We start from the raw sequence: 15960 nt of genomic DNA on the forward strand, positions 1-15960 counted from the left end.
ATGAGAAGATAAAGTTGTAGAACTTTAAAATACATAATAAATTCCATACACGCTGCCTAGTCTAAACCTAGAATTTGGTGATACAAGTACATGAGCTGCTAAAAGTGCTACAAATAAGATCCGAAATAAAATACAACTGTCTTAATGAAGTATACAGTATGCAGATAAGAAAGGGACTTCAGGGTCTGTGAACGTCGTGCAACTCTACCTCAAGTCTCCGGATAATGATAGTACGAGCAAGCCTCCACTATACGACGCTGGAACCAACACCATAATCTGCACAAGAAGTGCAGAAGTGTAGTATGAGTACAACCGACTCCATGTACTCCGTAAGTGCCGAGCCTAACCTCGACGAAGTAGTGACAAGGCTATAACAAGGCACTCACTATAAACTTGTACTAGTATAAGTAAAAAATAATAATAGTAGAATAGGGAAATAAGATAAAAACTGGAATAGAAAATACGCATATAGGGCCCCAGAATATCATCTATGCTTCAATTCATAATACAACACGGATACAGAACCAACAGTCAAGAACAGTCAGAATATATCTTCTCAGTTGCGACGCGCAACCCGATCCTCACACACACACATATACACACACACACACACACACACACACATATATACACATAATTACCAAACAACATTTTAATGTTCGTAGTGGCGTGCAACCCGATCCCAAATACAATATCAATATATGTTGCGACGTGCAACCCGATCTCAAATACAATGACAATATATATTGCGACGTGCAACCCGTCTCATATACAATATCAATATCCGATGCGGCATGCAATCCGATCTCATATACAATATCAATATCCGTTGCGGCGTGCAACCGATCCCAGATATATAACATGTACATACAATATTACAACCAACTAAGGTGTATTTCACAATGAAATGCAGTAAGTAAATTAAACAAATAAAGACATAAGATGGATAAAAGTGACTATCTAACAACATACAAGGCAGGAAAAGGCATTCAATGAATGAAGACACGGATGCATAGAAACATATAGAAAACTAAGGCATGTGGCGAACGAAAGCATTAATTTAACAAGTAAAGGCAAGTAACAATTAATTCATATAACACATAGTATCATGGAATAAATGAAGGCATGAAGTAATTGAATACAAATAACGACTAAGTAGTTCAACCCGCATGCTTAACCCACGACAACGTATATACACTCGTCACCTTGCATGTACGCTGATCCCACACTTAAATATACGCTGATCCCACACATAAGCAGTTGGGAATCTAAGAGCAAGACCAAGGCGCAATCCTCAAGGTAATTATTGTGGGTTGATCAAGCCTTCGCAAACAAGTATTGCCAAGTCCAACTCTGCTCCATATAAAAACGGCAAACAGAGATGCTATCAACAGTGTGCTCTTTGGTGTCCCCTGCTAGCGAGCCCAGGCTCCAAACATCAATCTCACCTGGAAAGAGGGTTTATCCTCAGCTAAATAATGAGAGTCTTTACCCTCAAGTTTGTAATTCTCCAGCAGGAAACCTGCCAATATTTATTTTACCTTCGCAATACACGATTCTGATCTCTTTAATCAGATGATATGGAAACCATAAATCTGCAATCCACGCTCTTCTGTTAATAACTAGAATCAATTGTTACATGACGCAGCGAACTTAGGCAGTAGATGTCAAAGGGAGTAACATAAACTTTATAATTGAACATCTTGCGTATGATACAATTGATGAACCTCAAAATGATAATGGCACCAGCAAAGACATCACAACTAGAAAGGGTTATCTACAAGCCCAGCAAAACAAGTAAAATAATTCACACAGATTCTAAAAGCTAAGCAGCAGTAGGTGAGGAGCCTTTAGAATGCAAACCAAACCACAAGCACTTATCTTTCAATACCTCAGCTTCATTTGCATACTCTTTAAATTTGTACGCTTCCTGCTTGTAGATTGGAGCTACTTTTCCTTCACTGTAACATTGACCACACAAGCTAAAATGCGATTTCATCTCTTTAAAGCGAGGCCCAATGATAGGATAGCGGCAAGTTGCACAAACATGGCTACCATGACGGTTCCTATCCCCGATTTCAAGCTTCAACAAAGTAGACATAATGCCAAAACCCCAATCAGGATCATCGAACATCGCAAGGAATTCTGCTAAAGACACCAATGATGTGTCCATATCCCCATGAATTTCTAGCATTTCACTCGCTCCGTGTGAAGGAATATAAATAGCTCTTAAAAGCTTGATATACCTCTGAGCATCGATTTTCCTTATCTGGTTGCTGCCCTCATTCACGGGTCGCCACAAAAGAGCCTCATAGGCAAAGCGTTTCCGTTTGTCTGGTGGTCCTCCACAGATAGGGGCAATAACAGCAAAAAACATGCCCATATCCACCCTACCCGATTCTGACTCGTCTAAAACAGAGAGGATTTTCTTGTTAATGGCTTTAACAGCTCCTACGAAAGTTTCTGGCTTCAAGAAACTAAGCAATCTGCACAGAATCTCCTCCAGTGAAGCCTTACGTATAGACTTTTCAGGCACACCACCTCCAGAATAAGACACTGGTATATCATTTTCACTAATTTCCTTCTTTATCTGATCAACATCACAATGGTTAAATCGAGTAATCCTCTGAAAACCTCGAATATCTAGTGCAGTGGCCAAATCTGATCTTAATGTCGTCTTCTCACCCAGTCTCTTAAACTTTGTGGGTTCCACAGTGATTAAGGCTTCCTCGCCATTGCCACCCCCATTCCCCTTCAACCTCCTTTTCTGAAGCTGTTTCAAATGCACTGTTGCATCATGCAATTCCACCCTGTTTGTCATCTTTAGAGCTTCTTTCAAAGCTTTCTTAGCTTCCTCATTTTCACCAGCCCCCAATAAAGCCACAGCCTTATTGAGCTGTGCTCTCCAGTGGTTCGGCCAAACACTTAGCACCCTAGTGTACATCTCTGAAGCTCGCTGATATCTACCCATATCCATATAAAGTCCACCCAAGTTGTACAAAGCATCAACATGACCAGGTTTCAAATCAACTGCTCTTTGAAACTCCTTAATAGCATTATCATCATCATCCATTGCATGTAATGCAGATGCAAGATCACAATGTGCATCAGCATAATCACTCTTAATGTAAATGGCCTCTTCTAATGCCTTAACGGCCGCCTTATAGTCGCCCACACCAAAAAGAGCACTACCCAGAAGTTTCATAGCCCTGAAATGAGTTGGACACAAAATGGCAGCCTCTCTGTAATGCTCACAGGCACTAATAACCATACCTTCCCCTTCAAGAGCGATTCCCAAGTTCACATGAATCTGTGGAAGTAGATAAGCCCACTGATTACCACCAGTTTCCGCAGCTTCCAGCGCCAGCAAGAACTCCTCTTTGGCCTCGGGATATCTCCCGAGCACATATAAACTATTACCAGCCCTAAAATGAGGCCTTACATCAGCAGGCTGCAATTCACAAGCTCTCTTAAAGCTTACCAATGCCTCCTTAAAGAACTGGTGATCGTACAAAACTCTACCAATTGCCATATGACCATCAAAAGCTTCCTCCCTAGACCTCGACCCATCTGCCCTCGACCTCAAAACTCCCAATTCCTTCACAAACACTCCATAGTCATGCCCCATCTCCTCCCACAACACCCTTTTATCTGATAGCTCCGTGGAAGGTGGTCCCAATTCGCGTGACCAACCAGCATCCGAGTACACATCAGAATTATCATTTTTCAGCTTCCCTTCTTTTGATTGTTTGGATTTAAGCCTCTTGATCAGTATTTCAATGTCATCAACAAGTTTCCAAGTATCATCAAACACAATACCATGATTCGGAGAAGCTGCCCACGCAGCTGTCCGTTGTTTCTTATGCGGCTCCATCGCTCTCTCATCGACAATGGACGAGGTGGAGGCCTCTTCCGTAGCCATAGACACCCCATTGTCGTTATCCGGTTTGAGGAGATCAAGCCCGAGGGCTTCAAAATCCCGATCAACATCACCAGCTCCATCATCGTAGGTACGCAATAGGCCATCATATGTAAGGCCCTTCTCGCCGTCGATGAACTCTCCATAAGTTCGGAAAACCTCGTCCAGAATGGCACTGATCTGCTCATCGCTGAATTTGACCCTAGGGTTTACAGCAACCACCAGAGCTGCCATTTCCTCGCGGTTAAGACCCCCATCGCCATTTGCATCAAAATTCTGGAAGATTCTTTTCACCTTCACCGATCTGCTGCCCCTTGTCGCCATTTCCCCTCCTAAATTAGGGTTCTTTTAATCGAAATGCGGCAAAATTCTAGGGTTTCTGAATAATTTGTGATGTTGGATAACAAGAAATTGTTGAATTCAGGGTATAGAATCTGTAATTGGGTGGTTTTACAGTAGGAGCAAATCGAACTCTAGGGTTCCAGAAAAATAAAATTGAGCTACAAATACTAAGGTTCGTAAAGAATTGGGAAAACTTGGAAGTTTGAAACACCTCGATTCAATAAACAAAAACCTAGTTGAAAGGAGGGTGTAAAAGGGTTTTACAGTGGAAGCAAATAGAAATATAGGGACACATTCTATGGATTCTGAAGAATTGGATTAAGATTGAAGTGGAAGAAAATAAAACAAGAGTGTCAACTAAAAAAAAATATTCAAAGAATTGGAATAATGATTAATTTGCAAAACATGAATGGAAGATGAAGACTTGCTGAACTGAGGATAATAGAATAGTATGTAAATTGACCCTAAAATTGGGGAGTGGAGTATAACCCAATTTGGATAGGGGAAAATGTATGAGGTAGGAGGAATTATTAGATGTAGAGGGCTAACTTTTTAGCATCGAGGAGGAAAGGGAAGATTACTCTTTACATTTTCTCCCGAGTCGTTGTGACTTGTGATGATGGACTAGTGTTGGGCAAGGACTTCTCTTTTTGTTTTGTTTTTTGATCGATTAAAGGAGTCTGTCTCTTTAGCATCATCATTTTTTCTCCAAATTGCGTTGGTTGTCGTGTAATCTCAAGCAGACTTTAATGATTATCCAAACCCTTTAGCACATGAAAAGGACAATGCTGTTTCGTTCAAGTAAATGACAAAGCGAGTTCGTTTTTCAACTAACAAGTAATCAACTCCAGTTGGCTGTCGGTTCTTGATTTCTTTTCAAATCAAATCACATGATTTCTTTTTTGTCCCAATTAATCTTTCTCAGGTTTTATTTTCTTGACTTTTGGCAGATAGGAGGATACAAGGTTTGGCAAAATAACGGCTAGATAGAGGAATAAAGGATACAGGTATAGTAAGCTAGTTCCTCTTTACTGCTAATGCTTAATACTCCGTGTTACATTTTCATTTTCGTTCTCCTGCTAGATGTCACATCATCACATTGCCATTGTCTAATTTGGATTCCAACTGATTTTGACCAGAACGAGTCACAGAGCCCAACAAGTAAACAAAATTCATCATGCGTGCCATTTCTTTGTTCCTTTGGTCTGTCTAGTGTCTTCCTTCCATTTGAGGCTTTAATATTGATTGGAGGAATGACATTCAACTTCAAAATTAGGGGCAGAAGTGACGATAATGACGTTGTTTCCTGCTCACACCTAAAACTGATATCATATGTTTTGAATAAAACACACTGAATTTCCTTCTCCACGATGCACATCAGAACCAAGCAATCAGTATGGACAATATATCCAATTCAAAATTATTTGTACATCATCTTATTGCTTTCGTAACTATTGAGTACAATTTTCATAAAAAAAATTCATGTAATTTCAAGAACACAAATCATCGACCTATCTGTGCATGACTTCCTACAAGGAACGAACAATCAGAAGAACAGAATGCTACCCATTCATGACTTCCTCAACATTGATATTATGTTCTGAGAAACTGGTAAGTTACGTTACTCAGACCAGTAAACACATTTGGGAGAATATTAAATCAATGCTAATATGCTATTGTACACTATTTACCTACAACACACCCAATGAAAACACCATGGCAATGTATCTCCATTAGACATATATCAAGCCTTCAGGGAGTGGGTCATTGTCCTTCTGTGGTGAGATAAATCTACGGCAAGCATAGAGTACAGCGGAGTGGAATGCGGCTGTGTTGTCTATAAATACAAAGTGACCAGCCTGCAAGCAAGTGTAGTATTAAATAAAGGCGCTTCATTTAATACTACGATGTAGTTTGGGGAAACAAGAATAAAAGTTAAATTATTTTTTCTACAGAGAGAGAGAGAACCTGAGGGACTCTTAAGATTTCACATGGAACCTTCATATTCTTCCTAGCCTGTTCCGCTCCTTGATAATTCATCCAATCTTCGTATCCATATATGAAAGCTGTTGGCACCTTCCAATCTGGTGCTCTGCAAATATAAAAAATCATAGATTTAGCATCACAGAGACTTCTCAGGAGAAAACTGAAAATCAGTAGAGAATTGTAACAACAACAACATACCCAGTATAATCCCACAAGTGAGGTTTGGGGGAGGGTAGTTTATACGCATACCTTACCCCTACCTCGTGGAGGTAGAGAGGTTGTTTCCGAAGACCCTCGGCAATAGAGAATTGTGACAGACTAGTATTAATAAAATTTGAGAGGTTCTCCTCTTTTATTTGAAAAAAAAAAGGCAGAGAATTGTGATTAAAATTCTCGAGGAACAAGGTTTAGAGAATCAAATTACTGTACGATTCAACATCATGTTGTCTTAGCTTGTTCTATTTTGACTGGCTTACCCAAAAGGCTTCTGAAATCCCTACCCCCCCACCCCACCCCCTCAACCCCCCAAAAAAAGAATCAGTGCATCCTAGCTGAGACCAACTAACGCAAGAGTCGAATGAATTTGTGTTGCTTTGAACAGATTGCAAATTAGATGCTTCAGAGCAGAAAAGAAGTCCTTACTAACAAACACGTTGTAGAATCAGGATCGAAGTAATGTGAACCCCGTCCATAAGCAGAAAACTACTACATTCTTACATATTTCATTTGAACTTTTAAGACCTTGTTCTACAGTGTATTAACTACACTACGAATACCATGCCAAATCATCAGAAATGTACTTATTCCATCAATTTAATGAAAGAATTCTCCCTGGTACTTTAATTTACCACAGTCAATATACCAATAAACTGCATCTCAATACTAAACTAGCTATCGACTATACAAATCCTCTATAGCTATTTCGTCGATTCAACCTACTTTATTCCGATACAAAACAATTTCTCTTGAGGGATATTTGAGGTTCTCTAAGTCTCACATTTTTCACTAGGACATACATGTCTCTTAAATAGAATCAGAAGACCCCCGGCAAATACAGGACCAAATGAAACGTAACAACAACCAAACATTAATTTTACTAGTTGGTATAGCCTGTATATATGCTTTTCTTCCATTCTGTTACGTTACTAAGCTAAGACTGCATTGATTCAGACAGAGATATAGGTCTTTTGAAACAACTTCTCTCAATGAGATTTTAGGACTACCTTGTCTTTTATCAGTTTCAAACGAATTATTACACCTACAATCCCTGTTCATATAAAGGTCTACACAGGATATGGCGATCAACTAACACAGTTGAAGATTAACATATCAAATATCACCAAAGTGTCTTTTAGATTATAATGGTTGTATGCTATCAGCCATCACAACCAGTTCAAGAATTGCCTTTACTTCCTTTACTTTAAGGGGTCGTTTGGTAGGATGTATAAGAATAGTGGGGAATACGGTGTATTAGTAATGCAGGGTGTGAGAAAGCACGGGAGAAAATATGTTATTGATATTGGATGAACAATACAATACAAGAGGTCCTTATTTATAGCTATACTATACAAGGACATACTACTCTTCTACCAATGTGGGACAATACTACACTATATACATGCTGTAAACTAACACTCCCCCTCAAGCCGGTGCATACAAATCATATGTACCGAGCTTGTTACATATATAACCAATACGAGGACCAGTGAGAGACTTGGTGAAAATATCTGCAAGTTGATCATTCGACCTCACAAACTTTGTAGCAATCTCTCCTGAAAGTATCTTTTCTCTGACGAAGTGACAATCAATCTCAATGTGTTTAGTTCTCTCATGGAACACCGGATTTAATGCAATATGAAGGGCAGCTTGATTATCGCACACAAGTTCCATCCGACTGATTTCACCAAATTTTAACTCCTTGAGCAATTGTTTGGTCCAGACTAGCTCACATGTTGCCATAGCCATTGCTCGATATTCTGCTTCTGCACTAGACCGAGCAACTACATTCTGTTTCTTGCTCTTCCAGGACACCAAATTTCCTCCTACTAAAACACAATATCCAGACGTAGAACGTCTATCAGAAGGTGATCTTGCCCAATCAGCATCTGAGTATCCAATGATCTGCTCATGACCTCGATCCTCAAAGAGTAACTCTTTGCCTGGAGCCGATTTTATATATCGAATAATGCGGACAACTGCATCCCAATGACTATCACATGGAGAATTCATAAACTGACTTACAACACTCACAGGATAAGAAATGTCGGGTCTAGTCACTGTGAGATAATTTAATTTTCCAACCAGCCGCTTATAGCTTGCAGGATCGCTAAGCGGCTCCCCCTGTCCTGGCATAAGTTTAGAATTCGGATCAATCGGAGTGTCAACAGGTTTGCAACCTATCATCCTCGTCTCCTCAAGAATGTCTAAAGCATAATTTCTTTGAGAGATAACAATACCTGAGCTAGACTGGGCAACCTCAATACCTAGAAAGTACTTTAATCTGCCTAGATCCTTAGTTTGGAAGTGCTGGAAGAGATGCTGCTTCAGATTGGTAATACAATCCTGATCATTGCCAATAATAACAATATCATCAACGTAGACTACCAGATAAATACAGAGACTTGAAGCAGAGTGCCGATAAAACACAGAGTGATCAGCTTCACTACGAGTCATGTCAAACTCCTGGATAACCGTGCTGAACTTACCAAACCAGGCTCGAGGAGACTGCTTTAGACCATAAAGTGACCGATGCAAGAGAGATACAAGGCCACGAGACTCTCCCTGAGCAACAAAACCAGGTGGTTGCTCTATATAAACCTCATCCTCAAGATCACCGTGAAGAAAGGCATTTTTAATGTCCAGCTGATAGAGGGGCCAATGACGAACCGCAACCATGGATAGAAAAAGGCGGACTGAAGCCACTTTAGCCACGGAAGAGAAGGTATCACTGTAACCGAGCCCAAATATCTGAGTATATCTTTTGGCAACAAGACGGGCCTTAAGTCGATCAATCTGTCTATCGGGACCAACTTTGACTGTATAAACCCAACGACAACCAACAGTAGATTTACCTGAGGGAAGAGGAACAAACTCCCAAGTACCACTTGTATGTAAAGCAGACATCTCGTCACTCATAGCTTGTCGCCATCCTGGATGAGACAACGCTTCACCTGTAGACTTAGGGATGGAAACCGAGTACAAAGAAGATATAAAGGCATAATGGGGAGATGACAGACGATGATAGCTCAAACCGACATAATGAGGATTAGGGTTAAGTGTGGTCCGTATACCTTTCCGAAGTGCAATCGGTGTACTAGGAGCAGGGTCCGCAGCAGGAGCAGGGTCAGGTGCAGGACGAGAACCAGTTGGGCCTGATAGAGGACGCAAACGACGATGATAAGTCAAGAGTGGTGTTCCAGTGGCTGGGGAACTAGGGGAACAACACTAGACTCCTCAACGGTTGGTATGGATGAAACATCTGTGGTCGAAGGTGGAGGAGGAGCTATAGTAAACTCCTCAAAGGTCGGTATAGGTAAGACCTCAGATATATCATGGTGGTCAGCAGAAGTAAAGAAAGGTTTAAACTCAAAAAATATGACGTCAGCTGACATAAGGTACCTACGAAGATCTGGAGAATAACAACGATGTCCCTTCTGAACACGAGAATAACCAAGGAAGACACACTTGAGAGCACGAGGAGCTAACTTATCTTTCCCAGGGGCTAAGTTATGAACAAAACACGTGCTCCCAAAAACACGAGGTGGAAGAGAGTATAAGGGTGACTGGGGAAACAATACTGAATGCGGAATCTGATTCTTGATGGGAGATGAAGGCATCCGATTAATCAAATAACAAGCTGTGAGAACCGCATCGCCCCAAAAACGCAACGGAACACGAGATTCAATTAGAAGTTGCGAGCAGTCTCAATAAGGTGCCTATTCTTTCTCTCAGAAATCCCATTTTGCTGAGGGGTATAAGGACAAGATGTCTGATGAATAATTTCTTGAGAAGTCATAAACTGCTGAAATTGAGAAGATAAATATTCTAAGGCATTATCACTGCGAAAAATGCGAATAGAAACACCAAATTGGTTTTTGATTTCAGCACAGAAACTCTGGAATATATAAAATAACTCAGAACGATCTTTCATTAAGAAGAGCCAAGTACATCTTGAATAATCATCAATGAAACTAACAAAATAACGAAATCCCAAGGATAAACTGACTCTACTAGGACCCCATATATCAGAATGAACTAAGGAGAAGACAGACTCTGCATAACTCTCAACACTACGCGAAAAGGAGACTCGGGTATGTTTCCCAAGTTGACACGACTCACAATCTAATGTAGACAAACTAGATAAACTAGGCACCATCTTCTGAAGTTTGGATAAACTCGGATGTCCTAAACGTCTGTGGATTAGATCTGGAGGATCTGTAACTAGACATGTTGTGGAAGGACTGAGTGAGTTAAGGTAGTAAAGGCCTTCTGATTCACGTCCTGTACCAATTGTCTGTCCCGTACTGCGGTCCTGCATAATAAAAGAATCGTCAATAAAATATATACCACAATGGAGGGCACGAGTCAAACGACTAACAGATGCAAGACTAAAAGGACAGCCAGGGACATAAAGAACGGAATCTAGGGTGATAGAAGACAAGGGATTAGCTTGTCCAACTCCTTTTGCCTTAGTTTGACATCCATTGGCTAAAGTAACAGTGGGAAGAAACTGTGAATATACAATATTTGACAAAAGTGATATATTACCAGAGATGTGATCAGAAGTACCGGAGTCCATGACCCATGGGCCAAGAGTGCTAAACTGGGAAACACAAGCAAAAGAATTACCAGTAACAGAAGTATCAGTCTGAGCAACTGAGGCTACTTGTGGAGATGTCTGCTTACTTGCTCGATACTGAAGGAGCTCATTATATTCTTCTTTAGATAAAGAAAATCCCTGGTTACCTGGAGTCTCGGTCTGAGCAATATAAGCATTTTTGGGTGGACGACCATGTAAGAAATAGCACATTTCATGAGTGTGTCCAAGTTTGTGACAATAAGAACACTTGGGTCTAGATCTTCCAAAACGACCTCCTCCTCGTCTATGCTCCATAGTTTGAGATGCCCGAACATCCATTGTCCGGGATGCAAGAACAGAGGAATCAAGTATCTGTGATGAGATCACTAGTGGACTTGGTGCTGCAGCAAGGCGGAGTAATCGAGAGAATAATTCATCAACTGTCGGGACAGTCGGACTAGCCAAAATCTGGTCGCCTACTGAATCAAGATCATTAGGAAGTCCAGCGAGGGTAAGAACGAGAAACATCTTCTGTCGCTGCACTTGTTGTTTTTCCACAATAGCAGAAACTGGCATCAACTTCTCAAATTCCTCCATGACTGCCTGTACTTGACCCAAGTAAGTAGACATATCTAATTCCTGCTTCTTTAAGTTTGTCATCCGCGATATCACATCATAGAAGCGAGATATGTCATTAGTGTATAAGGTGCGTGCCTTTGCCCAAACCAAATAACATGTCTGGAATGGACGAAACAAGGGCATCAACTTGGAATCAATAGATCGCCACAAGATGCTACATAACTGAGCATCGATTTTTGCCCAAAGTGCTATTGCCTTTTCATCTCCATCGCTAGACTGTTTGATTAGATGATCTTGAACACCTTGACCTCTACACCACAACTCGACAGATGAAGCCCAAGCTAAGTAGTTTGAACCTCCCATTAAAGCATCAAATCCCAAAGACATTGCTGCAAATTATTACCAAATAAGAGAAAGAATCAACTATAATCCACTGAAACAGAGTACGGAAACACAGAAACAGAATACTGAAATACTGTAGCTGCCGGAATCTACTGTAGCTGTCGGAATAGTACTGTAGCGCCGGAAAAAACTCAAAGTTGTCAGAATGAAATGAAAACAGTAGGGGTAGGATCGGAATTACCAGGCGACCCAACTGTTCTGAAGGAAGATTTTCAAAAATGGCCGGAAGTGGTCGTTCGCGCCGGCGCGTGAGCTTCTGGTGGCGCGTGGAGGCGCGTAAGAAAGTTGCTGCCAGAGCTTTTCACTGGGGTTTGGTCGTCGGACAGTGACGACTCTTGTGGTAGTGTTGTATTTTGCACAACACTGACAGAAATGAAGCAAATAGAAAACAGCCTTAAAAAAGTACTGATTTCTCTTTCTCGGAATCGCTGGAATTTATGCACAGCGATAAGTCTCTCATAATTGCTCTAATACCATGTGAGAAAGCACGGGAGAAAATATATTATTGATATTTAATGTTCAATACAATACAAGAGGTCCTTATTTATAGCTATACTATACAAGGACATACTACTCATCTACCAATGTGGGACAATACTACACTATATACATGATGTAAACTAACACAGGGATTAGTAATGCATGGGTTAGTAATGCAAGCATTAGTTATGCAGATATTATTTCTTATAAACTGTTTGGTGTGGCGTATTAAAAATTATAATGCATTGCATAATTTTTAAGAAAATAGTTGTTTACAAAAATGCCCATGCCCTCCATATTCTCTAGCTTTAAGGAACTTTAAGGACAATTTTGTCTTTAACCATACTAATGCATGCATTAATAGCCTTGGTATTACTAATGTCATGGTTTTCTATGCATTACTTATACATAGGCTAATACCAAGCATGATGTATAACTAATGCAAGTATTAGTTATACACAGGTTAAAAAAATGTACCAAACAAGGTATTAGTAATGCACAGAGTTAATACTTGCATTATATTTTCTAATACCTCCTACCAAACGACCCATAAATGTTAAGGCGGAGAGGCTCCTAGCAATGGGGAATTCAATATTACAACAACAACAACAATAACAACAACCCAGTATAATTCCACTAGTGGGGTTTGGGGAGGGTAGTTTGTACGCAGACCTTACCCTTACCCTGGGGTAGAAAGGCTGTTTCCGATAGACCCTCGGCACCCTCCTTCAAGAACTCCCCACCTTGCTCTTGGAGTGACTCGAACTCACAACCTCTTGGTTGGAAGTGGAGGGTGCTCACCACTAGAGCAACCCATTCTTGTCGGGGAATTCAATATTGACTGCAAGAATAATTTATTAGTTATTACACCACTCAGCCCAGCCATTTATTTGAATGCTTACAATTATAATCCCTGGGCAGCAGACAAGGTTATTAGCAAATCTTCATGTCTCTCAACCATTTGGATGATAAATCCCATGAACTTCAGGCTCCTACTAACTAATATTTAGTTTCTTGAAATAACTGCATAACCCGACCATCCAGATATTTTGATCATAAACATCCCAAGGTCTAGACAACGCAAATTCAATTGAATTTTCATTCATTAAAGGAATAGTTTCTTTGAGCTTTCTTGAAAACCTAATTGCAAAGATGTGAAGGCCGGGTCCATATAATGGCATAACTGTAATACATAAGAGTTCATGTAGTCTTCCATTTAATTCTCTCATTCACACCCTCTCAAGTGAAAGATGGAATGTTAAACGACGCATATTGTCTTGGACATTTTAACAGTTGCCCCCAGTGTGTGGTCTCAGGTTCAAATCCTAGCGGTTGACAAAAACACTAGGCGATTTCTTCCCATTGGTGGACAAAGTTACCCGGTACCTGTGCTGGTAGGAGGTACCAGATACTGAGAAGAAACAGAAAACCTAAAGGATCATTTAAATATGTAAATATGTGGGCAATCCAAGTCCTACTATTATTTTGATGAGTGGCTCATTTAAACTCTTCCCTCATAATCCAGCAAAAGTGTGGCAGGATCACCAAATACTGCAGAAGACAGTCTAGCGGCATTATAGGAAACAAGAAATGAACAATACCAAATGGACACAGTAAGGATCTACCACAGGAGAATCTTAGGTTTTCAGCATTTTATTCTACAACTCACTAGCAAAAATGAGCATGTATTTGCATGCATGTTCTTGTGTGTGAAGAGAAAGAGAAGGGGGTGCAAGAGAGAGGGAGAGAGAGAGAGAGAGAGAGAGAGAGAGAGAGAGAGAGAGAGAGAGAGAGAGAGAGGGAGTATATCACCTGTATAAAAGAGGACTCTTGGCAAATGCTCCGAAGGAAAATATATATTTTAAACATAGCTCCCCACTCGGTTTTGCAGCCAAGGTATGATATACATAATCTTCCATAAAGCAAACAATCAGTATTAGAAACCTTAGACGTGCAAGGTATACAACATCATGAGAAATGACAAACCATGCAAATCAATAAAATATGCAAACCTGAGAGTAGCCTGGACTCCTCCTCAGTCAAACTATCTCCATTAGAATATGCAGTAAATCTAGCATTAGTGTATTTGCGAACTAGGTCTGGACCCCATGGGCCTAAGCCTCTGCATTATTAATTGTGACCAATATTAGCACTCTTCAGATGAATAAGGCCATGTAAACAAAATTCTTTCAGAACTATTACTCCAGTTCAAGCTTCAATCCAGGAAAGAATCCCGGACTGCTACAGGGAGCAACTTTGAGCCAAAAACAAGTAAATAAGCAAGACAGGGTATCAAATATAAAAAATATGAGTAGCATCAACGCTTCACAACAGTAAAGATTCACAGGCATCAATATAAAAAATAATTAAATTTAGCATATGCAACAACCATCTGTGGAGTCAAACTTTTTTATCAAATCACTGATAAATACTAAAAAGAAATGACTCTCGCACTAAGTAACTCTTTTGGTTACTGAAAACATAGACTAGGAGAGGAGGGAGAGAGAGTGAAACAAGAGAAAGATCAGAAGCCACAAGGTTACCCTTACTAATATAAGGCATTTTTCAGGAAAACCATGATCTTTTCTTTTCATAAGTAAAGAAAAATTGAAAGCCTCATGTGTTGCATAAAAATCCAAACGCACAATGAATGCCTGAAATTACAGATAATTATGATAAATCAAAGAAAGAAAAAGCTGGTTCCTTGATTTCCTTTTAACACATTAAGATAAAAAGTTACCCCGTTAATACCGATAAAACATCCTTTTAAGGGGAACAAAGAAAAGGTTTGACAGCCAAGTTGAGAACATGGAATAAAAGTGAAGATGCCACATCAAGACCAAATAATACAAAGAAATGAGATTCTACCTCTTTTCTGCTTTTTGAAACGATGACTTGCATTACGCGGGATACAGAGGGTTCAGAAGAAATGGTATCTTACCTTCTTTTTTTTTTGAATAGATGTTTTGTGTTGCTTATAATATAGAGGGTCATATAGCTAACGGAGTGACGCCAACTAATTTCGGATTGAGGCCTGATTAATTGATTGATGTCTTAAATTGGGTCATTTTTTGGGAATGTGAAACTCTACCATTCAAGAAAAGGTGCCCAACTAAACTAAGAAGAAGCAAACCATCGTGCCACAGTAGTTAAGTTTAGGTAGTTAAGAAACCATGAATATATTGGCATTAAAAAACCCAAGAATATATCTAATCCATATTCCAGTATCTTATATGGGTACCCCAGGTCTTTTACCATGCTTTCCTCGAAAATCATTTACACCCAGACCCAAGTACAGCATTTGCAACCAAAAAACGATATGCTAGCCATATGAAAATATCAGTGGAAGAATGGGACTAAAGGCGAGATGATCATAAGCAGCAGTATGCATACATCTTAGAATTAATTATGTACGTTGAGTTCATGTAAAAGCTGGCACTAGTCTAACGACTAC

At 40.0% G+C, this 15960-nt stretch overlaps 1 protein-coding gene across 2 annotated transcripts; it reads right to left on the reverse strand.

Moving 5' to 3' along the window:
* On the reverse strand, positions 1-5234 carry LOC107777882 (putative TPR repeat-containing protein At1g05150). 2 transcript variants are annotated; one of them, XM_016598044.2, is made up of 2 exons: positions 1892-5234; positions 1-276 (listed from the first exon to the last, which is right to left on the reverse strand). In XM_016598044.2, exons 1-2 carry the CDS (start codon positions 4241-4243, stop codon positions 205-207), a joined length of 2424 nt encoding a protein of 807 aa, XP_016453530.1. In that variant the 5' UTR covers positions 4244-5234; the 3' UTR covers positions 1-204. The 2 variants fall into 2 exon arrangements, with proteins under 2 accessions (XP_016453530.1, XP_016453531.1); XM_016598045.2 differs by lacking the exon at positions 1-276 and having other exon boundaries at positions 1599-5229.
* Positions 5235-15960: the final 10726 nt, after the last annotated feature.

The sequence above is a fragment of the Nicotiana tabacum genome, chromosome 9 (assembly GCF_000715075.1).
Source record: "Nicotiana tabacum cultivar K326 chromosome 9, ASM71507v2, whole genome shotgun sequence".
NCBI classification, from domain to species: domain Eukaryota; kingdom Viridiplantae; phylum Streptophyta; class Magnoliopsida; order Solanales; family Solanaceae; genus Nicotiana; species Nicotiana tabacum.

Coding starts and splice junctions, on each gene's coding strand:
- LOC107777882 (XM_016598044.2), bottom strand. CDS start 4,243: ATGGCGACAAGGGGCAGCAGATCGGTGAAGGTGAAAAGAATCTTCCAG. Junction 277..1,891: donor AGTATGCAAATGAAGCTGAG/GTATTGAAAGAT, acceptor CTTCTTGTGCAG/ATTATGGTGTTGGTTCCAGC.